Below are 27953 nucleotides of genomic sequence, written 5' to 3' on the forward strand. Positions count from 1 at the left end.
TGAACCACAGATCACGATGTAGTCTTTGTTCACTATCTTTTGAAGGATATTGGTTAGTGTTGAAAGTACTTGGTCAGTGCGAGCACCTGGTTTGATGTAATCTAGGGCACTTACCTCTTTGTTGGCGTTTTTTATTTCGTGAGCAACACCTCCAAGATGGCTATCACCCAGTAAAAACACTTTTCTTTTGACGGCATTTGTTGTGATTGGTACATTTGCTGTCTTCTTGAGTGCTGGAAACACATTACTTTTATCTTCATGTGTCGGTTTTGGCTGGCATGGATGCATAGGTTACATAATTTTTGTGTTCTTTTCCTCTTGGTGTATGATTTGATGGCTTTCTGATAGAGAACTTTGATGCAGCAAATGATAATTTTTTGCTGTAGATGATGCAGAATGTTCACTATGGTTAGTGTAGCGAGCAGCATGCATTGGAGTACCATTATTATTAAGGTTATGTTCAGCTGTTGTGTACACTTCTATTTTGTTACATCCGCTTTTTGTCTGCTTGGCAGTCTTTAGTTTATTATGTTCACTTTCAGCATTTCTAAGTCTATCAGTTAGCACTCTGTTTTCCTCCATTGATCTGCGCACAATTTCTTGTAGTGAATTAATAGTTTCAACAAGTTTGGTTTTGTCAGGGTGCACATCACACGTTATACACTTACGTTTCTTATTGGACTGTTTTTCACTGTAGTTTTTTTGCATAGCACTGGACTTGGAACATTGCGGAGCACTGCTGGTGTATTTATTTTTACCCTCGATGCTTGATAACTTACAGGAATTCACAAAAACTGAGGATACAACTTCTTTTACATCTATATTCGCCACCATCTTTATCTAACTCTATTGGTTCTCAAATGAAAAATTGTATTTGCCAATGAATTTGGTTCCGAGTGTCATGTAACAAATGGCTTATCAGTCTTACATATCACAGTCTTTACTCGCCAATTGCCCCATGCTATGTTGTGCATATGCTCGATGTTTTCATCTTTGGTTTCAGTTTTCTGATGTCCCTCACAGGACCATTATCAAGAATGGTATAGTCATGTCTCATTTCCCTGACCAGTTTGATAACTATTTAAAGTAAAGCTGACACATTATAAACCTTGACCATCTTTGGATGAATTTCTATTGGTGATATTACAGTACTGAATTTCACTTTATGCACTTGAACAAAACATACAAAACAGTATTTATTTAACAAGTTGTTCAAGCAAAACTATTCTGCTGATAAACTTGACACTTAAGTTATTACACATTGTTTACCAATCTAACAAAACAAAAGTTCATTGTATTATTGTTCTCTTCACCTTGAACAGAAAACTTTTGTCTTATCCTCAGGTGTAGCACAACGGTATGAAACCACATAGTGTGCCTGCTACTGTTCGTGTGGGCAGAGGTCTTGCATATAGTGTTTGAGTGTACTGCACTCATTTAGCCCACTGTATTGGCTTGTTAGGGAAGCAGGATGGCACAGTGAACACATTTGGAAGGCATTATATGTGACTGAATCATTGACAGTTAAAGACCAGACCACAGTCAGCTCTAGGTGGTATGTGAGTTGAACGTTGCATTTTAGAGTCGATTCACAGTTACAGAGAAGCTTTCAGGACTGAGGAGCCATTCAGTGACACTACATGCAATGTTAGCCACTTGCTGCAATGTGGTAAGAGCATTATTATGTGAGTTAACTGCCCCAATATATCCTATCTGCCGTGTGTACACACCTCACAACAGCCTATGGATTACAAACTTCCTGTCAGATTGTGTGTTCTTACTGCGTAAGGTAGGCTGCTCCTACACTACTACATGGGGCTAGGGTTCCCTTGCCCATACCTCAATGTGCTCACTGTTAGGTAGAGGTAGTGTAGACTACCTGTCGTATGGCCCTATCGCATGCATTCTGTGCATGCACGAGCTGCTTGACCACCCCTGCCACATGTACTTGCCCATGGAGTACAGCTGCATACACTATGGCCTGACCCACGCTTAAGCTATTTGCCCAGCTGTGTGTATGCTCACCTGGCTGTTAATTTTGAGGTTGAAAGTATTCGCAAAAGAATCAGAGAAGTGTTCTGAAACTGAAAGGCAAGTCAGCCAGAATCAGCTGTTATGTTGCATAAATGTGCTTGTGCTGGGCTATGTTATTGTATCAAGCCATTCCACTGTTTACTTGCCTGTATTGCAAAAATAGCAAGAACTGTGTGGTATATCGGCAGGTCATTTCTGCTTCAACATTCCTCACATACAGACATGTACACCAATGAGGAAAAGTTAAGCATGCTACTTTTATACGGTGATGTGAAATGCTGTCAAAACAGTATGATGGTATGTCTGTCCTGAGTGTAGCTGTCCGTCACCCAAGGCAATTGCACAAATTATTAGGTCACTAGTGTGAAAAGGCAGCATCAGTGTTAGAGGATGAGGACAAAGACTGTAACCGGCAGAGCACATGAAGAAGCTGTTATGGCTATGATGCTTATCAGTCTGCATGGTGACATGACACATATTGCCAAGAAATGTGGGACCAGCCAGACGAGGTGGTACGGCATTCCATTGTGGGACCTTACTTCAGACCAGGTTACCTTCTGGTATTCATTATTTTTATGTCATTCTGTAGGTAGTCTGCATAAACCAGTCATGTTGGCCACTGATGCAGCATATATATGTATCATGAAAACTCCTTCAGCATCAATTAAGGCCTGAAGATGGTGCATTGAGGTGCTGAAACTGGTAGCTACACAATAAATAAGATCATAAGGATGGCTTCATTTTCTGACAGTGATTAGTATTTGTTTAGCCGGTTGTTTGTAGTGAGGTAGTTCATTAGCTGGTCATGGACTATATAGCCTGAAGCCTTGGATGGTGCAGGAAGAATGCAATAGGTCAGTCATCAGAGGATGCTATGGCAACATCCTGTTTAGGTGGTGGCTTAAGCAGTCATTTCCAGCCCCCAGGGAAAGCACTATTTAAGGATTGGCTGAAGATATTTGTTCTAGTGGCCAGCAGAGTCAGTAATAGGCTTCATCACTTGGACTGTGATGGCATTGTGTCCAGTAGATGCTGATGTGATACACATGATGGATTTTTTGGCGGTATCGTAAGTAATGTGCTTTAGATAGAATTTTTCATGGCTACGGTCATTTAACCCCATGAAGTAATCAATGATTCTCTGTTTTGTTTGTGATTTAAGTGTGATTGTAGGTAATCTGAGGTTCTGGTTCATTTTTGACTGGGACAATGGGATCAACTGCAGTTTTTACCTTGCTTGTACCAAAACCAAGCAGGTTTTTTGATAGGATAGCTGGTCTATTTCTTTTGTTGGTTAATGTATGAGCATGTTTGAGTTTATCACTTCTCACAATCTGACTGTCTCTGTTCTGCTTGTAAGCAACATGATTTTCAGGTGTGAGGTTTAGTTCGTGTGCCTATGTGCAGTATCTATAATATTCATGAACTATTTTAGTTCTTCAGTCAGCCAAGGTGCAGGTTTCCTTCTTACCTGTGCAGGCTTTAGGAGAGCACATTAGTCATATAATTAAGTAAGTTTGTTAGTAAATCCATGAAGCTTTTCATTTATGTCTGAGAAGGGAATAGAACACTTCCCCCAAACTATTTCTGGTCCTCAGTTGCAAGTTCGGTCCTCAGTTGCAAGTTCAGATAAATTAATGTGTTTGAATTTTCTTTATGTAGTCAGCTGCTGTTTCTTTCTGGGATATTCTGGTGAGTACATCATGAAAATTATGTCATAGATGGATGTGCCAGGTGCAGATATTTGAGAAGTACGAATTACTCTGGAGATTTTGCTGCAAATACAGCAATGAGAGTATGACAACTGTTTGTATGATGGGTAGGAGCAAGGCGAAATAGTGACATATTTGAAGAAATTTGACACTGGAAGGACTATTGTATGGAAAATTTATATTAATGTCACAGCTATAATTATATGCTTGTATGTTGATTCGAGACTTGAAAGAGCAGTTTCGAAGCAGACAAACCCACCTACTTTTGGGGACTTGTTGAGGATATCCATCAGGAACTTTGTGTTAAGTTATTTGATCTCTATGAACATGTATTCCACTTGTGTACCTTCATTATTGTTGGATGTGTGTGGAATGGTAGGTGATAAGTCGAAGCATTTTGTATGCCCCTACTCCTCCCCTCCTCAGTTACATATGGCTTGTCATAGAAATAAGTACACTACCCTTTATAAGTTTAGAAACACCAAGTGATTATGGACAATGGAAAGGAAGAAAATACATTATAAAATTGCATTTCATTGTCTTCTAAATGTTTATTAAGCTCAAGAATAAATAGCTAAATAGAAGTATTAAATTTCAGATTCCTCAAGACAGCCACCATTTGCTTTAATCACTGCCTAGCATACGCTCAGCGTCCAATGCATCAGTTTTGCCAAGGTTTCAGTTGGAATTACTCTCCTCTCTTGCTGCATGACGTCCCACAAGTGTGTCCCACCAATGATTCCTCATTTTCAGGTCCTCCTATCCAACTCACCCCATAGCTGCAGAGGCTATTTCATCTTTCTAAAAAATTTCTGAACCTCTAGAGATTTGATATAGTTCTGAGGCAGACAAGATGCACATTTTATGTTATCTTGCTGCAAGACATACCCCTTCCTAGTCAGATGCAAATCAGATGGCTGAGTATGTTGATGGAGAAAGGCATGATAATCCTTCTGGTTCATTTTTCCACCTGCTTTCACCATATCTGACTGTATTCCCTCTGAGAGATCCCCATACTATTACAGAATCCTCTCTGTGCATCACAGTTGGAATTACCCACTGGGTGCTACTGAGTGAGGGCGATTATCCTAGGAGCCAGTATCTCTATGTCGGTGTATGGTCTTGACAACTCCTCTGATGGAAATCTTCAATTTCTTTCATATTTGTTGGACACTATTGCTTTCCTGGTGCAAAGTGATTATCTTTACCAGTGAATCAAAAGGAATCTGGAACTTTGGGTGCCATTTTCAATTACTATCACTACATGTACTACCTTCTTGTGCGGCATGTCCACCGTTCATACAAACAGAACTACAATGGAACAGAACTGTAAACAACGCTTCTATGCATGGTCGTGCTGTAGGCTGGCACCACATGGCATGTTTAATAGAGCTACTTGGACAGGTACAGTAAGTTTATATAAAACTGAGCAGTACCAATACATATGTATATGTACAGTAATTATCCATACAAAACTGTGTCGTTATTAATTATTAATTTGATCATACTATTCTGTATTCTAATCGATAACTCACATACATCACTCCCATCTTGCTCCATTGTAATATGTAGCATGGTGTTCCAAACTTGTCTAGGGTAGTGTAGCCATCTAGATTTACTGAGCCAGGTCTCCGACAGAAGTATTACATGGATGTCTATGCCTTGAAATATAAGACATAACTTGTCAAGATGAGCTAGCAGAGACTGGACATTCACACTTGCAGTATGCAGCTTAATGTTTTCAGGTGCAAAGCTCACAGGGTCTTGTTTGGATCTCCTCTGTGCAGTAATTTTATCATGATTCACCTGTTTCTAGCAGGATTATCTCCAGTGCACATGTCCACTATGGAACAGGAGTGGTTTGCAGAACAGAATTAGATTTCTCTTCTCCACTTGCACCCTTCTGCATCAGACCTCAGCCCCATTCAAAAACTTTGGGCAGAGGTGAAACAGACCTTGCACAAAAACTGGCCTAAAGCTGCACCGTGCAACCTCTATAATCTATCTGCCTGGGGGAGGTGGTAGAAAAGGTGAAATTTACTGCTCACCTAATAGATTAAGTCTCTCAAAGGGTGCAAATAGTCATTGCCGTGAAAGGGCTTTGGATGGAACATTTAGGGTAAAGGAACCACAGGCTATGTCCTTTTGAGAGCCAAAAAATATGATTAAGAGCCTGACCTGTTTGTTCAGGTAATTTAGTGTTTTCTATAGAAAAATTAATGCAGTCAAACGAAAAATAATTGTCAAAAGTAGGATTCAGTCGAAATCCTGCAGTCTTGCAGGTGCTCATCAGTCTATTAACTGTGCCACCAAACTACAGTCACTGGACACTAAGTTCTGCTGTATTCAGGTATTTCTTATTGTAGTTCCATCTCTGATTACACCTCATGATTTCATTTGCCTTTCCTACATCTTAAGTTGTAAGAATGACACCGGGTAGATATTCTTGTTGATTTATAGAATGTGTCAGTGAGGTGTAGCTCCCTCAGTTACACCAAGTTACAAGGGTCCTTCACTTTTATGAGTAGTTTTGTACACTACATAATGTCATCAGCACCCGTGTAACATGGCGGGCAATTCAAATTTCAGCCATCACCGTTTTTTGTGATTTCAGATGTATGTGCACACCATCAAAAAAAGAACACTGTAATTTTATTTTTCTGGTGTGATAATTAAAACTTCATGATTAACCCTCATATATCACTTCACCTTGTGATATGCTTGACCCATGTGGTTTCTCCTTACCTGAGGGGGAACAACGGTTGCTGGGTGGAAGGTGGACGTGGGTACTGGCTGCTCGGCTGTTGCCTAGTATCTTAGAACAGTTATGAGATGCATGTAGTCAACAGTGTCCCATGGCTGTATGATAGAACTAGTGCTGTTCGCTATGTGGGTAAACAGTCTGTCACATGTGGTGGATGGGTATCTGAGACTGTTTGCTGATGAGATGGTATATCTGAAAGTGTCATCATTGAGTGACTGTAATTGGATTAAGGGTGATATGATCAGAATTTCTTTTTGGTGTGATGAAATCTGGATAATTGTTTATAATGATTGAAAATTACAAGACTGTTCTCCTATACAAATACATTATTCATGGTACGGTGTGTAACTCGGCAATGTTGATTAAATACGGATGCATAATGTTGTGAAATGACATGAAATGGAATGAGTGTGTAAGGTCACTTGTAGGGAAGGTGAATGGTTAACTACGGTTGATTGGGAGAGTCCTGGGACTGTGTAGTGAGACTATAGAGGAGACCATGGACAGAAAGCTTGCACAACCAATTTCTTAGTGCTGCTTGAGTGTTTGGGATCCTCATGACACACATTAAACTGTTCTGTATTGTAACTTTCCCCCATCAACACATTCAAGAATAAACGCTAGCAGAATATACACATCAACATAAATAAACTAACTGTACTGATTACAAACTTGTTGCACAGGTATAATTGGTGTAGGCCCTTAAACAGTTATGACCAATAACCTCCCTTGTAATCACTGATTTGGCTTGTAATTTTTATATTATGTTAAATAACCTAGATATCATATCTTTTTGTTGCACTTTAAGTAACTATGCTTCTAGTATTAAGTGAACTGAAATCTCTAACACCTGGAGCACTTTGAATTAAGACCTGTTTGCAAATCAGTAAAATGACTGCAGTTATTTCAACATTTTCTTATAAATAATTTTTTTTCCATTACTTATCTCAACACTTTCACTTTGAATCAGTGCTTGGACTATTCATGGAATCAAAATAGGAGATTAACAGGGCAGAGTAAAGTATATAATACACTGCTGCACTTTAACAATTATGTTGCAGAAACTTCAGCCAACACTAGTTCATGAGTGAAAATACAAAACTAAAACATTACTTTGCCTGAGGGTGTATGTGGAGATGATCTTGGTGGTGCTGTAATGCAGTATGGTGCTGTCGTGGCTCATGATGTAACATGCTCTATACTTCCATTCTTGGTGTCATAATTATAAATCTAGAGCAGACCAATAAATGCAGTATTGCTGCTGCTAATAGCCAGTACCATCCAAGGCATTTTAACTCACTTTCATAATAACTTTAGCCTCACTGAAAACTTGATGTTCGCACTGCAAAGTATAACTACAGACAGATGCTGCCAAAATCACTTGGTGTGCTTACTTCACACCTCTGCACCTTTTCCTTTCACATGGTAATATTTCAGACATGGAGAGGCTTCCCCGTGTCTTTTCCTACTACTTGCATTACTATAGTCCTTATGCATGAACAAGCTACATTAATTAACAGTTGGTGCATATGTAAATAAAAGGACATTATTTTAAAATGCCATTTTAAAAAGACTTCAAAATAGAGAAAAATATTCATATTTTATCTTTTTCAATGAATTTAGTGGTTACAGATATTACATAATCAGTGCATTGGATAAGTGCTACAAACTGCAAAAGCATCACAGCATTACGCTCCGTTATTAACAGTAATAAGGCCCATACTGTATGAGGAGCTGAAAGCTAATTGAAACTAGAAATGAAAGTCAGTGATGTAAATTCCAATTTTAGTATATATTGCAAAGGTAATCTAGATGCCATTGGTGATAGCTTATTTACTGCTATAAAGAATTCAGTAATATCTAGTCAGGATATTATAAATTTTAGATGCAAAATATTATGATTAATACAAGCATCAAAGGTTCTTTTCGAGAAACACTATTGAGACAATTTAGAGAACCAGCATTTGAAGCTGACTGCCAATCGATTCTATTGTTGCCAACATCTGTTGCACGTAAGGACCATAAAGATAAGATACGAGAATTTAGGGCTCATTGGAGGCATACAGACAGTAATTTTTCCCACACCCTATTTGTGAGAGAAACAGTAAAAAAATAACTATTAGTGGTACAGGATACCATCCGCCACACACCGTACAGTGGCTTACGGATTATCTATGTAGATGCAGATGTAAATGTAGAAAAGTGAGTGAAACATGCTATTTGGATGTTCTGGTAGATCTCCTGCCTCAAGAGCTGTAATGGCAGAATGCTTCAGAGTAAATTTGAAGAACATTGCAGATATGGTGGCAGCCAGAAGACTACAACTGGTCAGCCATAGAATAAGAGTGTCATGTGATTAAAACTCGTCTGAGGGGCAGTGATTCATTGAAATTGTTCTGTATGTACCTTGAAGAGTCAGAGAATTTATTTGTAAGGGCAACTTTCAGAGTATCTAATGTCACTGAACTTTTTAGTTCAGTTACTTTAGAGGAAGTATTTGATAATTGTTAAACTGTTGTTGCATCGAGTTAAAATATATGCCAAAAAGAAGTTGGAAGATATTTTTGCTTTGTAAGTGTGACAGGAAACTGATCGTAGATAACCCAAGTAGTCAGCATCAGACATTCATATCTTGATACGAAGATATTGTTCAGTGTGTTTTAGGTATGTATGTGATGATCAAGGTTGTGATGCATAGGAAAGATCTGTCGTGGTTCAGTAGCTGTGTTACATAGTTGCTATGAAGGAAGAGAGAGGTTTGTTGCAGGTTTAACATGCATTATTGACGAACAAAAGCCTATTGAAACCACAATTAACATGAAGAGAGTAATGCCAGAAGTATTCAGTAAAGTCTAAAGAAATGTTTTTCTAATGAGTCAAGTGAAAATCCTATTAAGTTTTAATCTTACATAAAGTTAATGTAGACATCATCTATACATTCTCTTAGTGATTGTACTAATGCCAGAATGGAAGATAACAGGCAGAAAGCTGAAATGCTGAATTAGGTCTCAGAAATTTTCATTGTGGATAATATAATACAGGTTCACTCTTCAATCATAGAGAAGCAATTGAAATAATTGGTTTCTATAAAGAGATTACGTGAAAAAACTTGTACTCCTCCTAGCATAAGCTCATACCCAGTCATTGGAGAAGCAGTGTTCCCAATGATAGGATAAAGGCACAGTTAATCCCTGTTTTCAAGAATTATAGTTCTATATTGCTGATTTCAGCCTGTTGTAGAATTATGGAACTCATTCTGTACTTGTGTATTACACCATTTTTGGAGAAGGAAAGTTTTTATAGGATTCAGTATTAATTCCACAAACAGTGATATTGTAAAACACAGCTCAATCTGTTAGTTTGTGAGGTACAGAGAGCAGTATATCAAAACTTTGTTTGGTACTTGCCAGGACTTCCAAAAGGCATTCGATTCAGTTCCACAATCTCGCCTAGTGAACAAAATACAAGCGTGATGTATGTTGAACCAGTTTTTTAATTGGATTCAGTAGCTGTTAGAAGTTTTTCATAATCAGTTGAAATTGTTTGGATGTGAAAGTAACTTTGGAAGTGCACTATTACTGTTCATGATGTATAAAAATTATATGCTGGAAAATGTTGGAAGCTCTCTGAGCCATTTCGCAGATGACACTGTTACATAAAGGAAGTGAAAACACCAGAAAATTGTAGCAAAATGCAGGAAGGACTTCAGAGGATCGATGTTGGTGTAAAGATTAGCAGTCGTATCAAATTGTGGGTCACAACAACAAAAGTATCCTGAAGTGGCATGACCACATAAAACTATCTGTGGGGAAAAAAGATGCCAGTCAGAGATTTATTAAAGAATCCTAAGGAAAAAAGAACTTATTCACGAAAGTAGTAGTTTACAAAACATTAGTTAAACTGATTTTGGAGCTTTGTTCATCATTCTAGTACCCTTACTAGGTATGATGAACAGAAAAAACTGTGTGTTTCATTACGTGTTCTTATAGTAAGCATGAGAGTGCCAAGCTGAATAATAATTAGATTTATAATTATTTAATGTATTGTCATTCATGTGCTACTTGGAAGTCATAGTATTGTTGTATTTACTGATGTCATGCATGAGAAGCTTAACCACTGTTTGGAATCACATGAAATGACAGGATAATTTCAAAATGTTCTTTAAATATGTTTCATCTCTTTGCTATTTGGTATTAGAAATAGTATAGCAAATTCATGTTTCATAGAATCTGCAGATCTGTTTAAACTTTTTTTCAGGAAGCAGTTTTGGCGTGCCAAGACAGAGAAAGGCAAGATAAAACATTTTCAAGAGAATGTTTACTATGTAAAACGCACCTGACTGGCACAAGAGCAAATTACTTTGATCACCTGGCCACCATTCATAATTTAAAAATTGGACATCCTGACAATTTAGTATTCACGGATGAATTAATTGACAAATTGCAAAAAACGCTAGAGAGGTAAGAGCCATTTTGAATGTAAATGTAAAACTTGACTGCATTTAGTTTCACTAATCAGGATCAAATTGAATTATTAAAATTCTGAGTAACTTCTCAGTAAACATTGGAACACTTTAATTTTTAATCACTGATGTACCTATCATGGGAATATTAGAACCACAAGACTCACTTATATTTAATTAGACAGGTTTCATATTTTCTCTTTACTTTCACTATGATAGACATTTTACATGACGTCTTATATTTAGAAATAGTTGTGACAGGAGTAGTAAAGACAGTAAGAGCTATAGCCAAAATAAAACAGTTGGCATTTATTTATTAAGATTAGTATAAAAGAATACGTTGGGAGATTCATTTAGACTTTGAACCGTGTAAGTGATCGACATGGGAGAAGTGGGGAAAAAGAGATAGGTAGAATGGAAGTGGTGGAATGCAAATTATGAAGAGAGAAGAAAAAAATTGTGTTTGACTGAAAAACTCAGAGGAGGAAATTGGAATTGGCTTCACTTGGAGACAGAGAGAAATGGTCATACAAGTTAGTTTTAAGTGAAAAATTCCATGGACAAGCCTCATCGAGCACCTCTTTCTCTTCACACCGCAGTTTCCCAATTAAATCACAAGCTACAATTTTTGTGAAAAACTCCTAGTTTAATGAACCGAATCATAATCCACACTTCTCACTTGTGGCTGTTCAGTTTTATAAAACATTAACTGTAGATTCAATAAAATAAAAACAGCACAGATAAAAAAATACAAAATTCCCATAGGTAAAAAAGTTAAGCCTGGAAAATATCCACTAGTGCAAGAAAGAAAATTCATTTTTAACAATGTTTTTGTTAGAACTTCAAGTTTAACGCATATATTTCGGAACGACGCAACAACACACATAAGTCACAGAGTAAGTTCACAAGTAAGACATGTGTACACGTTAGTATTCGAATGAGCACTGAGTCCCAGTCTAGCGGCCGCTGCTCGGCTGGCCGCTTAGGTGGCACAGCTGCTGCATGGCTGGCAGACAGCGCCGCACGTAGAGGACACGCGTAATTGCACATCGGCAATTTGAATGATCGGCGAGTCACAACACTTTTCCCCCCTTTGAAATTGTTGCACTGGTCTTGATGGAGGTGTCCTGGAGATGGCTAATGTCCATAGGTATTTTTTGACTCGCCGTAAAGTCTCGAGGAGGAGGCTTCCCGTACGGATGGAAGTGTCCCTGATGATAACGGGTTGAGAAGACAGGAGACGTAGGGGTCAAATCTGCTTGGGCCGCATGCACCAATCTGCCCGTTGCGGCAAGTCCAGTTGATATGACAGGAGACATGGGCGATGTGTCGGCGTCCATTGGAGGAGGAGGCGAGTAGATGGTCCTCCGGTTTCTGCATGGGCACGTCTCCTGGTGGCGTCCGTTCTGGTGCTGGCATCGCGATGACTGTGAGAGGGCTGCGTTGTGAGTATTGAGAGATGCCGAGATCCCGAGCGTCACGTCGAGCCAAAGGTGGTGTGGCAGCATTCGGAACAGGCGTTGCTGGCACCCGAGGCCGAAGCTGGTCCGAATGACGCACTGCAACACCCGTGTCCATCTGGATTTCATACAGGCGTCTGCCACGGTGTCTTAAGATGCGGCCCGGGCTCCATTTTGGCCGCCTGCCATATCCCCATACCCAGACGAGGTCATTGGCGGTGAACCGGCCAAGTGAAGGCACCCGCGGCTGTGAGGTGGGAGGCCGCAGAAGATGAAGTAGCGTGCGGGGCTGTCGGCCATGTAAGAGCTCAGCCGGGCTGTGGTCGCCCATGGGGGTGAAACGGTAAGACGCCAGAAACTGGAGAAGCGCATCATCAGCAGCAGAAGAAGTCAGAAGTTTCCGCATCTGAGCCTTAAATGTGCGGACCAGTCGTTCAGCCTCACCGTTGGATTGTGGATGGAACGGCGGGGCCGTGACATGCGTAACACCGTGACAAGCACAAAAATCCGCAAATTCAGAAGAGGCAAATTGCAGACCATTATCAGTAACAAGAGTAGAGTAGAGGGGAGGCCTTCCAAAGAAAAAATGCGGGCGAGAGCACTGGTGGTTGCCACGGTGGTAGGTGACGTGCAACGGACAATGAAAGGAAATTTAGAGTAGGCGTCAATTACGAGGAGCCAATAAGTACCTAAAAAGGATCCCGCAAAGTCAGCATGAATGCACTCCCAGGGCTTCTCAGGCAAAGGCCACGGTGACAAAGATGACTTCGGGGCAGTGGCCTGTGACGCACAAGGGCCGCAGGCAGCGACCATGTGTGCTATTTCAGAGTCGATGCCAGGCCAGTACACGTGACGGCGCGCCAGAGATTTTGTGCGAGACACACCCCAGTGCCCTTGGTGAAGGAGGCGCAAGACCAAAGCACGCAAAGACGCAGGTACCACAACACGCGGCAAAGCATTGTCAGTGGAGAGGAGGAGAACACCATCCCTAGCCTTGAGGCGGTAGCGCAAAGTGTAGTAGTTCCGCAACAGATCAGAAGTCTTAGCGGACGGGCGATCTGGCCAACCCTTCTGAATACAGCGTAAAACCCGGGAGAGGGTAGGGTCAGAACCCGTAGCAGCCGCCAGCCTGTCCCCAGTGATGGGGAACTTGTCCACAACCCGCTGCTCGGCAACATCCAGGTGGAAACACAAAAGTTTGTCCCTATCAAATGCCTGATCAGGACCCATGGGAAGGCGAGATAGAGCATCAGCATTCGCATGTTGAGCCGTGGGCCGGAAATGAATCTCATAATTGAAACGGGACAAGTAAAGAGCCCAACGCTGGAGGCGGTGTGCAGCCTTGTCGGGAAGTGACGTTGATGGATGATACAAGGAAACAAGTGGTTTGTGATCCGTAACAAGATGAAATTTTGAGCCATAGAGAAAAACACCAAACTTATGAAGAGCATAAATGATGGCCAAAGCTTCTTTCTCAATTTGAGAATACTTTTGTTGGGCATCCGTGAGTGTTTTGGAGGCATAAGCAATGGGTTGTTCCGAACCGTCAGAAAAACGGTGCGCAAGGACTGCACCAACCCCATATTGAGAGGCGTCTGTGGCAAGAACAAGATGTTGGCCAGGTCGATAAGTAGCCAGGCACGGGGCCTGTTTCAGCATAGTCTTCAACTTCTGGAAAGCCGCTTCACATGACGCGGACCAGTGAAAAGGCATGTTTTTATGCAACAGGCGATGCAACAGCTGAGCCACCGAAGCCGCAGATGGTATAAACTTGTGATAGTATGCTATTTTCCCCAAGAAGGCCTACAGTTCCTTAACAGATGTAGGGCGAGGAAGGGCATCGATCGCAGCGACAGTTTGTTGAAGCGGACGAATACCATTCTGAGAGAGTTGAAACCCCAAGTACGTGATAGATGCCTGAAAAAATTGTGATTTCTGAAGATTACACTTAAGACCGGCAGTCTGTAAGACATGAAAAAGTGTGCGGAGATTTTGAAGATGTTCTTCAGTGGTGGAGCCAGTGACAACAATGTCGTCCATGTAATTGATACACCCAGGGACAGGGAGCAATAATTGTTCCAAGAATCGCTGAAAGAGAGCAGGGGCACTAGCAACCCCGAATGGCAAGCGTTGGTATTGATAGAGACCGAAAGGCGTGTTAAGGACCAGAAACTGCCGGGAAGCAGCGTCGAGAGGAAGTTGATGATAAGCTTCTGACAGGTCAATTTTAGAAAAATATTGGCCTCCAGCAAGTTTAGTGAACAGTTCTTCAAGACGGGGCATAGGGTAAGTGTCGATGAGGCATTGAGCATTTACAGTGGCTTTGAAATCGTCACAGAGACGAATATCACCATTTGGCTTAGCAACTACAACGACAGGAGAGGACCACTCACTGGAAGTGACAGGAAGCAAGACCCCTGAAGCAGTGAGACGATCCAACTCCCGTTTTACCCGATCACGAAGGGCCACAGGAATGGGCCGAGCCCAAAAAAACTTAGGCCGAGCAGTGGGTTTGAGCGTGATATGAGCTTCAAAGTCATTTGCACGGCCTAACCCAGGAGAAAAAAGGGACGAAAATGTCGTCGACAAGGAATCCAGTTGAGCATAAGGAATAGCATCAGAGACAATATTGACAGAGTCATCTATGGAAAACCCAAAAACGCGAAAGGCATCGAAACCAAAAAGATTTTTTGCGTTGCTCTGGTCAACCACAAATATGGGAACAGTGCGAACGACGGATTTGTAAGATACCTCAGCATTAAACTGTCCCAAGAGAGAAATCTTCTGTTTATTGTACGTCCATAATTGCCGAGTGATAGGGGACAGGAGTGGAGAACCCAGCTGAAGATACGTCTGAGAATTAATTATAGTGGCAGCAGAACCGGTATCCACTTGCATGCGAACATCTCGACCAAGGATTTGGACAGTGAGGAATAACTTCCCTGAAAGGGAAGAAGTACAATTGACAGACAACACAGAATCAGAATCAGCGTCATGTTCACGAACATCATGTATGCGGTCGGATTTGCAAACAGAAGACACATGACCTTTCTTTTTGCAGTTGTGATGCACAGCCCAATGTTGGGGACAATCCTCGCGTGAATGTTTCGTAAAACACCGCGGACATGAAGGAAGTTGCCGGGGGTTTTGCTGCAGTTTCTTAGCGGGTTGTTTACGGCTAGGCCGAGGCTGCACGTGGGAGCGCACTGCGGCCACGTCAGCCGGCGGGGACGCGCCGCACGCGTCGTCAACAGCGCACAGAGGTTGTATTTCCCCGACATCACCCCACGCCTCTATTTGCGCCCCAGCGGCGCGAGAAATTTCAAAAGACTGCGCAATGGAAAGAACTTCATCTAGAGTCAGATTCGCCAACTGAAGGGTCTGTTGCCGAACTTCTTTGTCGGTCGCCAACCGGATAATAGCATCCCGTACCGTGGAATCGGCATAGGATTCTTTGTGAACGTCAGTAACAAATTGACACTTTCGACTGAGGCCGTGAAGTTCAGCAGCCCAAGCACGATAGGATTGATTTGGTTGTTTTTGACAACGATAAAAGGCAACACGAGAGGCTACCACATGTGTTTGATTTTGAAAATAGACAGACAGAAGTGAGCACATTTCAGCAAAGGACAAAGACGCAGGATCCTTCAACGGAGCCAATTGCGACAACAACTGATACATTTGAGGTGAAATCCAGGAAAGGAACAGAGACTTACATGGTTGTTCGTCCGTGACATGAAATGCCAAGAAGTGCTGTCGAAGACGTTTTTCATAATCAGACCAGTCTTCCGCCATCTCGTCGTAAGGAGGAAAAGGAGGTATAGCCAACGACAAGAAACGCCCCGCATTTGATGCCGTGATGAAATCGCGAATCGCCGCTGTTAGAAGCATTTGCTGTTCAAGGAGATTTTGCAATAGTTGCTCGACAGTAGCCATGGAACCCTGTGAGTCAACAGTGTAAAGGAAAAATCCACTACCTCATTGCCAATTGTTAGAACTTCAAGTTTAACACATATATTTTGGAACGACACAACACATATAAGTCACAGAGTAAGTTGACAAGTAAGACATGTGTACACGTTAGCATTCAAATGAGCACTGAGTCTCAGTCTAGCGGCCACTGCTCGGCTGGCCGCTTAGGTGGCGCAGCTGCTGCATGGCTGGCAGACAGCACCGCACGTAGAGGACGCGCGTAATTGTGCGGCGGCACTTTGAATGATCGGCGAGTCACAACAGTTTTATTATATTTAACACAATGTTAACATAGCTACATTTAAATTATATTTATGTAAGCAAGAAACACTTAAATGTGGCTTGTAATATCTTACTTAGTTAATTGTTTATGACAGCAAAATCCATAATAATCTCATGGGTGCAGTTTTGCCAACCCATGCAGGTTAACATTCCCCTTTGTTATACTCTGTTACTTTCACATCAAGCCTTGTGTGTATTCCATTGTGTATTTCTTCTTTGGATTCTTTGTGCAACCAATAGTTCATTATAGTCAAACAGTGTTCGGTTTCTACATCTACATGGCTACTGGAGTTTTATTGTTTCAAATGATGTATTTTTTCATCAACGAGCTGTAACTCCTAGAACTACATGCCAAGTGTCTCTTCTGCTCCTTTAGAAGCTTCAATGAACCAAATTTTGGGTGGTTTGAATTAAATGAGTGTAGTGATAGAGACCTGCATCTCCTATTGTATCATTTGGGTAGTTGTTCATGCATACAAGTTTGACTGTAGTTGTGCTGTAGTTGTGGTCTATTGAGTTAGACTTCATATACAATTAAGACTTTGGAGCTCCATAGTTTCCTTTTACAATTATTTTTCTTGCAGGTATTTCAGAATTATACGGGGAAGAAAAGTTGAAAAAGGTGATTGTAATTTGTACTAATGTCTTAAATCTGGTTGCCCCCTGTGTTTCCTGAGAGACAGAAGTTTTACTATTGCTCAGCAACAGAACTTAGCATAATTCAAGTGTCAGATACTGTTTTCATCCATGTTGATATCGTTGCTGCTTCCACATCTCATATAGTATCAAGTACATTTTTGAGCTATGTTCATAGGCTTTCACTGGCAAAATAAGTCACCACTTGTGGGTTGTAGATGGCATCATGTTTCAGTATGATGTACCAATGTTTTAGCCACTGTTAAGTGCCCTTCATTGGTGTATCTATTATGATAGGGGTAACTAAACCTTAATATGTTGTCTTACTCCTCTGACTGCAAGTTCTTAAAAAGAATATAAACAAAATTGGTCATATGAATGTTCCTCATTACAGGCAAAATGGTTTTAAGTGGTATTCTGTGATCTCATTTGATAAAGCAGTCCCAAATTGGTCTTGTGTGAAATCTGGCATAACAACATGTTTATGTCTAATTCCATTGGGAACAATGTGGAACATGACCATATTGTAGTCAATATATTTTGGATAAATGGCAGCATTGGTTGTAACTAATGAAATCATTTATTTTACAGATCGATTTTGGCCACTGTGTGGCCATCTTCATTGCTAAAAATACATAAGAATCATCAGACATGAGGATATTAACACAAATGTGACCCTATTTATAACCACTGTTTGATGGTTGTTATAAACAGGGCCACATTTGTGTTAAGAGTCTCATGTCTGATGGTTCTTATGTATTTTTAACACTGAAGATAGTCAGTAAAATAAAGTATTTCAATATTTATATCTGATGCTGCCATTTATTCAAAATATATTGATAACAGTGTGTTTTCTGAGTTAGAAAAAATGACTAACCAGCACTCTGACAAGAACTAACTAGCACAGCTGCATGGTGGTAGGTGACAGACAGTGAAACTGGACAAGTAAAGTAAGAAGGAAACCTGCACCAAGGCTAACTGATGGACTAAAACAGCTCATAAAGCTCATATGTACTGCATATCAGACATACAAACTACACTCTACACTTGAAAATCGTATTACTTGCAAGCAGAAGCAGAACAGAGTCAGTCAAGCTATGAGAAATGCTAAACTCAAGCATACCCATACTTTAACTAACAACAAACAGATCAACTGTTCTATGGGAAAAACCTGTGTGGACTTGTTATAGTCAAAGTAAGACATGCAGCTGACTCCAATGTTCTAGCTGAAGAACTGAAGTGGCACTTCACATTACCTACAACCACAATTGAAGTGCAAATGAAACAGGGACTCATTGATTACTTCATGGAGGTAAATGACAGTAGCCATGAAAAATTCTACTTAAAGCGTGTTACTTACAACACTGTCAAAAAAGCAATCATGTGTATCAGATCAGCATCTACTGGACACAGTGCCATCACAGTCCAAGTGCTGAATCATATTATTCACTCTACTGCCCACTATAACAGATACCTTCAGCCACTCCTTAACAAGATTTTTGCCCTGAGGTCTGGAAACAAGGACTGCTTAAGCCACCACCTAAACAGGATGTTGCCACAGCATCCCCTGATGACTGACCTATTTGAATTCTTCCTGCACTGTCCAAGGCTTTAGGATATATAGTCCAAGACCAGCTAACAAACTACCTAACTAAAAACAACCTAATAGACAAATAACAGCCAGGTTTTCATAAATATTGTACAACAACATCTGCCATAATAAAGGTAACAGATGACCTCAGGCCTCTCGCAGATGGGCATGAGACAACTATCCTGTGCTTCTTAGATGTTAGAAAAACATTTGACAATGTCTACTTCGACATTTTACTTGCCAAAACTCAGCATCCTAAATTTCTCACAGAGTGCAGTGCAGTGGTTTCACTCATACCTGACGTCTTTCCAGCAAGTCTGCATGTCCACCTTTTCAGATATGGTTGTAGGACTTGACTGTTCACTTCAGGATGTCCAATCAAACACCTTTCAGCAGTCTAATAATTTCCAAACTTATTTTGGCTATCGGTTTCGGCAATTTACTGTGCTGTCTTCAGGCTCCCTGATCGATGTGTAGGAAGATTCCAACCTTGGTTCCAGTCAAAATAGGGGCCAGCATTCGAATAGATATCTGCTTGATACAGTGAGTACTTCAATCATCATCTGCTGACTCGACAGATGATAGTTGAAGTGACCGCTGTAACAAGCAGATATCTACAGATACCTATAGCAAACATCACATGTATGCTGATGACCTCCTTCAGTTGTATCTAAGTCCAAAACCAACAAAACTGAAGACAGCTATGTTGTTGTTATGGTCTTCAGTCCAGAGACTGGTTTGATGCAGCTCTCCATGCTACTCTATCCTGTGCAAGCTTCATCATCTCCCAGTACCTACTGCAACCTGCATCCTTCTGAATCTGTTTAGTGTATTCATCTCTTGGTCTCCCGCCATGATTTTTACCCTCCACACTGCCCTCCAGTACTTGGTGATCCCTTGATGCCTCACAATATGCCCTACCAACTTATCCCTTCTTCTAGTCAAGTTGTGCCTCAAATTTCTCTTCTCTCCAGTTCTATTCAGTACCTCCTCGTTAGTTATGTGATCTACCCATCTAATCTTCAGCATTCTTCTGTAGCAACACATCTCAAAAGCTTCTATTCTCTTCTTGTCTAAACTATTTATTGTCCACATTTCACTTCCATACGTGGCTACGCTCCATACAAATACACTCCTGGACATTGAAATAAGAACACCGTGAATTCATTGTCCCAGGAAGGGGAAACTTTATTGACACATTCCTGGGGTCAGATACATCACATGATCACACTGACAGAACCACAGGCACATAGACACAGGCAACAGAGCATGCACAATGTCGGCACTAGTACAGTGTATATCCACCTTTCGCAGCAATGCAGGCTGCTATTCTCCCATGGAGATGATCGTAGAGATGCTGGATGTAGTCCTGTGGAACGGCTTGCCATGCCATTTCCACCTGGCGCCTCAGTTGGACCAGCGTTCGTGCTGGACGTGCAGACCGCGTGAGACGACGCTTCATCCAGTCCCAAACATGCTCAATGGGGGACAGATCCGGAGATCTTGCTGGCCAGGGTAGTTGACTTACACCTTCTAGAGCACGTTGGGTGGCACGGGATACATGCGGATGTGCATTGTCCTGTTGGAACAGCAAGTTCCCTTGCCGGTCTAGGAATGGTAGAACGATGGGTTTGATGACGGTTTGGATGTACCGTGCACTATTCAGTGTCCCCTCGACGATCACCAGTGGTGTACGGCCAGTGTAGGAGATCGCTCCCCACACCATCATGCCGGGTGTTGGCCCTGTGTGCCTCGGTCGTATGCAGTCCTGATTGTGGCGCTCACCTGCACGGCGCCAAACACGCATACGACCATCATTGGCACCAAGGCAGAAGCGACTCTCATCGCTGAAGACGACACGTCTCCATTTGTCCCTCCATTCACACCTGTCGCGACACCACTGGAGGCGGGCTGCACGATGTTGGGGCGTGAGCGGAAGACGGCCTAACGGTGTGCGGGACCGTAGCCCAGCTTCATGGAGACGGTTGCGAATGGTCCTCGCCGATACCCCAGGAGCAACAGTGTCCCTAATTTGCTGGGAAGTGGCGGTGCGGTCCCCTACGGCACTGCGTAGCATCCTACGGTCTTGCGTGCATCCGTGCGTCGCTGCGGTCCGGTCCCAGGTCGACGGGCACGTGCACCTTCCGCCGACCACTGGCGACAACATCGATGTACTGTGGAGACCTCACGCCCCACGTGTTGAGCAATTCGGCGGTACGTCCACCCGGCCTCCTGCATGCCCACTATACGCCCTCGCTCAAAGTCCGTCAACTGCACATACGGTTCACGTCCACGCTGTCGCGGCATGCTACCAGTGTTAAAGACTGCGATGGAGCTCCGTATGCCACGGCAAACTGGCTGACACTGATGGCGGCGGTGCACAAATGCTGCGCAGCTAGCGCCATTCGACGGCCAACACCGCGGTTTCTAGTGTGTCCGCTGTGCCGTGCGTGTGATCATTGCTTGTACAGCCCTCTCGCAGTGTCCGGAGCAAGTATGGTGGGTCTGACACACCGGTGTCAATGTGTTCTTTTTTCCATTTCCAGGAGTAGTGTACTTTCAGAAACGACTTCCTGACACTTAAATCTATACTCAATGTTAACAAATTTCTCTTCTTCAGAAATGCTTTCCTTGCCATTGCCAGTCTACATTGAATTTTAATACCGACCTGCGTGCATTATCAAAATAGCCAGAGGATATAGGGTCAAAGCTCAACCCACCCTAAACCCAAGGTGTATTAGGGGGTATTAGTTGGTCATTCTTGGCTCATTAGCCCAAAATGTTAGGCATTCCTATCATCTTTAATCCTAAGTGGGACAGATATTAACTTCTCTCCTTCAGCAAAGTATCTAGGAGTAATAATAGATTAAAATCTAAATTGGACTGAGCCCATGATTACAATGTGCAATAAGATGTCAGTACCTTTCCATGTTCTGCAAAAATATAAAAAGCTGTTCCCTCTTGATGTGAAAAAAAACTTGTGTGCACACTTATACTTCCAATTACTGATTACAGCATGTTATCCTGCAAGGACTTGCTCAGGAAAGCTCGCAGGCCTGGGATTGGTTATGAATGCCTATGTTCAAGATATTTGTGACATTCAACACTTTGATCATATTTCACCATCATATGCACAGATGTCCTGGCTGCATGTAGACAACCACAGAGATTTCTGTAAACGCTGTCTCTTACGTTTGTCTTGTCAATGTACGAGGGGCATTTGAAAAGTCCGTGCAAAGTCCGAGAGGTGGCACCACCAGCATGTGTCAAGGTCATGTTTAGTTAGTAGCACACCAAGTTTCAGCCATATTGGTCTATTTCTTTGTCTTTGGCATTCGTGTGAATAAAGGAAGTCGAATGATTGCCAAAAAATGGATGAAAAAGAATTTCGTGCGGTGAGTAAACATTACTTTATGAAAGGCAAAACGCATCAGGAGACTAAAGAGAAGCTTGGTAAACAGTACGGTGACTGCACCTTCGATTAGAACAGTTTATAAGTGGTTTCAAAATTTTAGGAGTGGCCATATGGGCACAAGTGATGCTGAATGTTGTGGACACCCTGTGGAGGTTACAACTCCAGAAATCATTGATAAAATCCATGATATGGTGATAGATGACAGAAGAATTAAGATGCATAAGATTACTAGTGCTGTGGGCATCTCGAATGAATGGGTACATAATATTTTGCATAAACATTTTGACATGAGAAAGCTATCCACAAGATGGTTTCCACGATTGCTCACACTTGACTAAAAACGGAATCGTGTGGTGTTGCAAGGATGGTTTGCAGCTGTTCAGGAAGAATCTGCAGGATTTTAAGTGTCATTTCATCACTGTGGTTGAAACATGGATACATTACTATACTCCTGAGACCAAAGAACAATCTAAACAATGGGTTACCAAGGGAGAATCTGCACAAAAAATAGTGAAGACCATTCCTTCGGCTGGAAAGGTTATGGTGACTGTCTTTTGGGATTCGCGAGGGATAATCCTCATCGACTATCTGGAAAAAGGTAAAACTATTACAGGTGCATATTATTCATTGTTATTGGACCGTTTGAAAACAGCTGCAAGAAAAATGCCGGCAAATGGACCGCAAAAAAGTCCTTTTCCATCACGACAATGCACCAGCACACACCTCAGCAGTTGTGGTCGCAAAATTAATGGAAATAGGATTCCAACTGGTTTCACATCCCCCCTATTCTCCAGACTTGGCTCCCTCGGACTAGTATTTGTTCCTCAATTTGAAGAAATGGTTGGCAGGACAAAAATTTTATTCAAACAAGGAGGCGATGGCAGCAACTAATAGCTGTTTTGCAGACTTGGACAATTCCTATTACTCAGAAGGGATCAACAAATTAGAACAGCATTGATGAGGTGTATAAGTCTAAAAGGAGACTATGTCAAAAAATAAAAAAGGTATACCCCAAACACGTAAGTAGTTTTTATTTTTGCACGGACTTTTCAAACGTCCCTTGCACACTGTCCCCCATCTCTCTCCTTGACCTTAATGGTCTTGTCTGAACAGTTTGGCAGCAACACCTGTTCTCATCAGACAAAATTGTTTCTGGCCACTTCATCTCTCAACCACTTTCTCGAAGACCTTTTCAGCAGCAGGAACCCAATTCTTGACTAACCTTCCTCATTGTGTTAGAGAACTGAATAACATCTCCAGTTTCAAAAGACAGTTAGTGACATATCTACTGAAGCAACATTAATGACTGTCATTGTCCCTGTATGCACTCTTTACCCTATTAAACCCTAGGTTCCAACCAGATCATCTTATTTCCCAGTTTTCTTAGCTGCTGCAGTCTCTTAAATTTCCCTCCTCCAGAACTTGCTGTATCAGAAAAGTCTATTTTGTACACCTAAAAATTCTTTTTTTGTCTGGCATTATCGCTATTTTGTATGTCTGTAAATTCTTTTTACACCTGCCCCTATTATTATTATTATTATTATTATTATTATTATTGGAGGCAACAGTAGTAGAAGTACTGCAAGTATTAACTTTATTAGCTCTTAGTCAGTACTATTTATTCACATTGTCTCTAGGGACACTCAAATCATTTTATTACTGTCTGCCATATCAAATTATTGTTATATGTGAGGTAACTGTGATGTAAAAAGAGGTATTGGTGTGGTTGAAATTCTGGTCCATTGTAAGAGGGGATGTGAAGGTCCTAATCTGATATGGTTAATTAAATAAATAAATATGTTAGGCGTGGAAAACTTTAACAAATGTTTATTGAAATTTAACAACAGTAACTGCCACTGATGAAGACCATGTCACATAACTTGGGCATTAGTACTTTAAAGATATTTTTGCAGAACAGTGTGGTGGTCATTTTCCATGTTCCTAATAATACTAGTATGATAATAAATCTTGTTTTTTTTATCATGCTTTGCAATTTTTTAAAAAATCTTGTCATAAAGGTGAACATTTCCTCATCACATCTTCTATTCTTGGCTTGTCCCACCTTATGTGCTGCCGTGTACATCTGTTACTGATGTGCAGCAATGCTACTCAGCCACTGCTGGAACACTGGTTGTGCATCATGTTTTGCTGTCCCTGTCCCTATTAACACACACAGTTAAACTGAATATCGAACTAGACTAATTTGGGACCATTATATTGAGTGAGCACTTGAAATTCCCTTTGAAAAATATGGTCCATTTTCCTAGACTGTCACATGAAATACACCATGAGCAATATTTGTTTGGATTGACTCCATCTTAACATTGCAATGGCTAAATTGCAGATATCTGTATGTCTTGTAAATTTGGCGCTCTGCAGCATGAGGAAACTGTAAATGTGTCATATTAATAATTATGTATTTCAATGTAAGCTGCTTGTAAATGATAGTTTATTTTATCTGACTAGTTTCGAGCATTCACCCACCGCTGGTGATATCTGTATTACAGAAGACAAATATTTCTTATAATATGTTGTTTTTAATATACAGTGTTTCATTAATATGTGGTCTTATGTGTTATTATAAAGTGACTTGCCATCTTTGTACACTTTTTAGCATAGACTAAATACCATGTTTTGAAATAATCATATAATTATATGATTTGTATAGGCATATTTGTGTATATATATGCAACCAGCATAAGAAATTTTTACGAGAGTATGTGGTTGTCAGTGATAATTGCAATGCATACAAGATCATTATTTGTTATATACTGTACCATATACTGTATATAATGTCACATATGATTTGTTGTATCTCCATTAACAGAACACAGAACTGTTGTATATGCTAACAATCTGCTGTTACTTTAAACAAACAGGCCTATCTTAGAAAATAAAAAAAGTCAAAAATTTCTCTAGTTTTCATCAACATTCAACACATTTCTTTGTTCTGTTAACAGGGAGAATACAAACTATAAGTAAAATTATAATGTCAATTAGTTTCATTTTCCTTGAATTGTATGTACAGTTAATCATAATGATGTGGAATGAATCATTTTACATTCACATTATACATTCATATGTAAATATGGATACATGCTGACTGTTTACAATTTTTTTAATACAATTCAGAGTTTATAGTTCCCACCCATCACGTTTTACATATTACAAAAATATAGATCATACAGAATAGGAATTGTCAAGGAGAAACATTTCCAGTTTATTTTCAAATTTAAGTTTGCTGTCTGTCATTTTATATCAGTGGGTAAGTGATAAAAAATTTTGGTAGGAGCATTGTGCAGCCCTTTCTGTGCCAAAGACAACCTTAATGTGGAGTAATGAATGTCATTTTTTTCTGCTGGTTTTGTAATTGTGTACTTCATTGTTTCTTTTGAACTGCAGTGGATTATTTGCAACAAACTTCAAGGCGGTCTAAATATACTGTGAGGCAGTAGTCAAAATGCCTAACCCCTTTAACAGATATCACCAAGATGATTGTAAGTGAGCAGCACATATTATTCGTACAGCACGTTTTTGAGGATGGAGACATTTTTTCTTAAAGATGAGTTATCCCAGAACACACATGACATTGAATGAAAATATGCAAAATTTGTCAACTTACTGATTTCTCTCTCCCCAACATTTGCAATTAATTTGAAGTGCCAATGTGGCTGTACTAATTTGTTTCGGCCTGTGGTATGTAACAAATAATGATCTATGCACGTACAACAGTTTCCACTGACAAGTACAGGTAAACATTCTAGTAAAAATTTTTTACACTGGTGCGCGAGCACCTACACACACACACACACACACACACACACACACACACACACACACACACACACTTATTTCTGCCCTATATGGTGAGCGAACAGTGTCAATGCTTTGTTTCTCAGCAGATGGGCGAAGTGATGGGTGACAATTGGCATGGAGGGAGGCAGCTGGTTTGCCGGCTAGGAATGTGGGAGGGAAGAGTGGCAGGTATATGGTCTAGGCGTGTAATAGATGATTCTGCCAGTGAGGAGTGGCACGCACTGAAGGCCACATGCAGATGTGAATTGGGGGGGGGGGGGGGGTGACAGGCTGGAGGAAGGGGAAACTATTGGGTGGAGGGTGCACCAATTCAGAAAAATATCCCTTTCCCTGGTTGAAACCCAGTTCCACATCCTGTTCCTTAAATGCAGTCTAAACCATGTAATCCGCCGCCGCCTTCCCCCTCCCCTCCCCCTCCCCAGTGCCCTAGCAGTAAATGTCTCTTCCTCTGGATCCCACCTCCCCTTTTGCATGACCTTCACCTTTTCAGATTCTGCCAGTCCGTATCCTTCATAAACCTAGTACTGCAAGAACGCCTCACCAGGGCACTGGCATCCCAGAATCACCTTTACTCCCTCCACAAGGTATTATTACTGTGCAGTCCTTACTAAATACACATCATCTTCGAAACAGAAACCATTGCACTCCAATTCCTGGAAGAACAGTCCAGACACCATCTTCATAAATTGTCCAGTTTATTGACATCCTACTGTCACCTTTGGGCACCACTATCCATCAATATTCATCTTACTCTCAGTGAACTCTCCCGTCAACCCCTCATAGCACCCATACCCTACCTAGCTTACCTCATGAATTTATCACATCCCCCAAAACTTGCTCCCAACACTGAAGCAAACAGAAAACATTGTTGTTAATCTTTCCACCAAAAATCTCAATCCCACAGAAGTTTCAGTCCTAGTCAAAGGCCTCACCTTTAACCCTACACCCATGTTTAACCATGTTTGACTTGTCATAGACCTACTCTCTTGCTCCAAATCCCACTTTGTTTCTATAAATTCTTCCAACCAAAGCCAACTTAATCCCAACATTGAAATGACCTTCAAACCATGACCCCCCTCCTCTCCCAGCTAACCACCTTCTGATCACCTCCCAGGAATTTCTTACCTCCAACTTGGTCTCACCATCCTTCCCCAGGTCCCTTCCCAAAAACACTTAACATTTCAACAGAAGAAAGAACAGCTATATACAACCTGAAAACAGATCCAGACCTAATTATCCTGCTCTCAGACAAAAGTTCCATCACAGTCACAATGGTTTGCAGTCACAGCCTGACAGAAGGCCTCCATCAACTGTCTGGCTACTCCACCTACAAGCTCTGCCAGAATGATCCTGTCCCAGAAGTCCAACATAAACTCCAGTCCCTAATGAAGTCCATAGGCCCTTCCCGGAACCTTTTCCCCAAGTCCATCTTGTCTTCACCACATCAACATCCCGCACACACACCTCCTGTGTGCTCCCCGAAGTCCACAAACCCTATAATCATGATGCCAAATTGTAATTGGCCATTGTGCTCCCACTGAAAGAATTTCCACTGTTTTTGACCAACATCTACAACCAATTGGCCAAAACCTAGCCTCCCCCATCAGACACTAACCACTTCTTCGCCTACTTTCAACCATCCTCACCCCTTTATATCCCAGATTCATACTCATCACTTGTGATGTCACCTCCCTAAACACTAACATCCATTATGCCTGTGGTCTTGCCACTCTGACACTACCTGTCCCATTGCCCTTCAGATTCAAAACCGACCACTTCATTCCTTTTATACATTACTGGCTATATCCT

At 41.3% G+C, this 27953-nt stretch overlaps 1 protein-coding gene across 1 annotated transcript in view; it reads left to right on the forward strand.

The window, feature by feature from the left end:
* Positions 1-27953, forward strand: part of LOC126470143 (zinc finger protein 277) — a 146489-nt gene that overhangs the window by 35309 nt on the left and 83227 nt on the right. The window contains exon 4 of the mRNA XM_050097757.1: positions 10768-10970. Within this exon, the coding sequence (XP_049953714.1) occupies positions 10768-10970 (203 nt within the window). The remainder of the gene's footprint in view (positions 1-10767; positions 10971-27953) is intronic.

The sequence above is a fragment of the Schistocerca serialis genome, chromosome 3 (assembly GCF_023864345.2).
Source record: "Schistocerca serialis cubense isolate TAMUIC-IGC-003099 chromosome 3, iqSchSeri2.2, whole genome shotgun sequence".
NCBI classification, from domain to species: Eukaryota; Metazoa; Arthropoda; class Insecta; order Orthoptera; family Acrididae; genus Schistocerca; species Schistocerca serialis.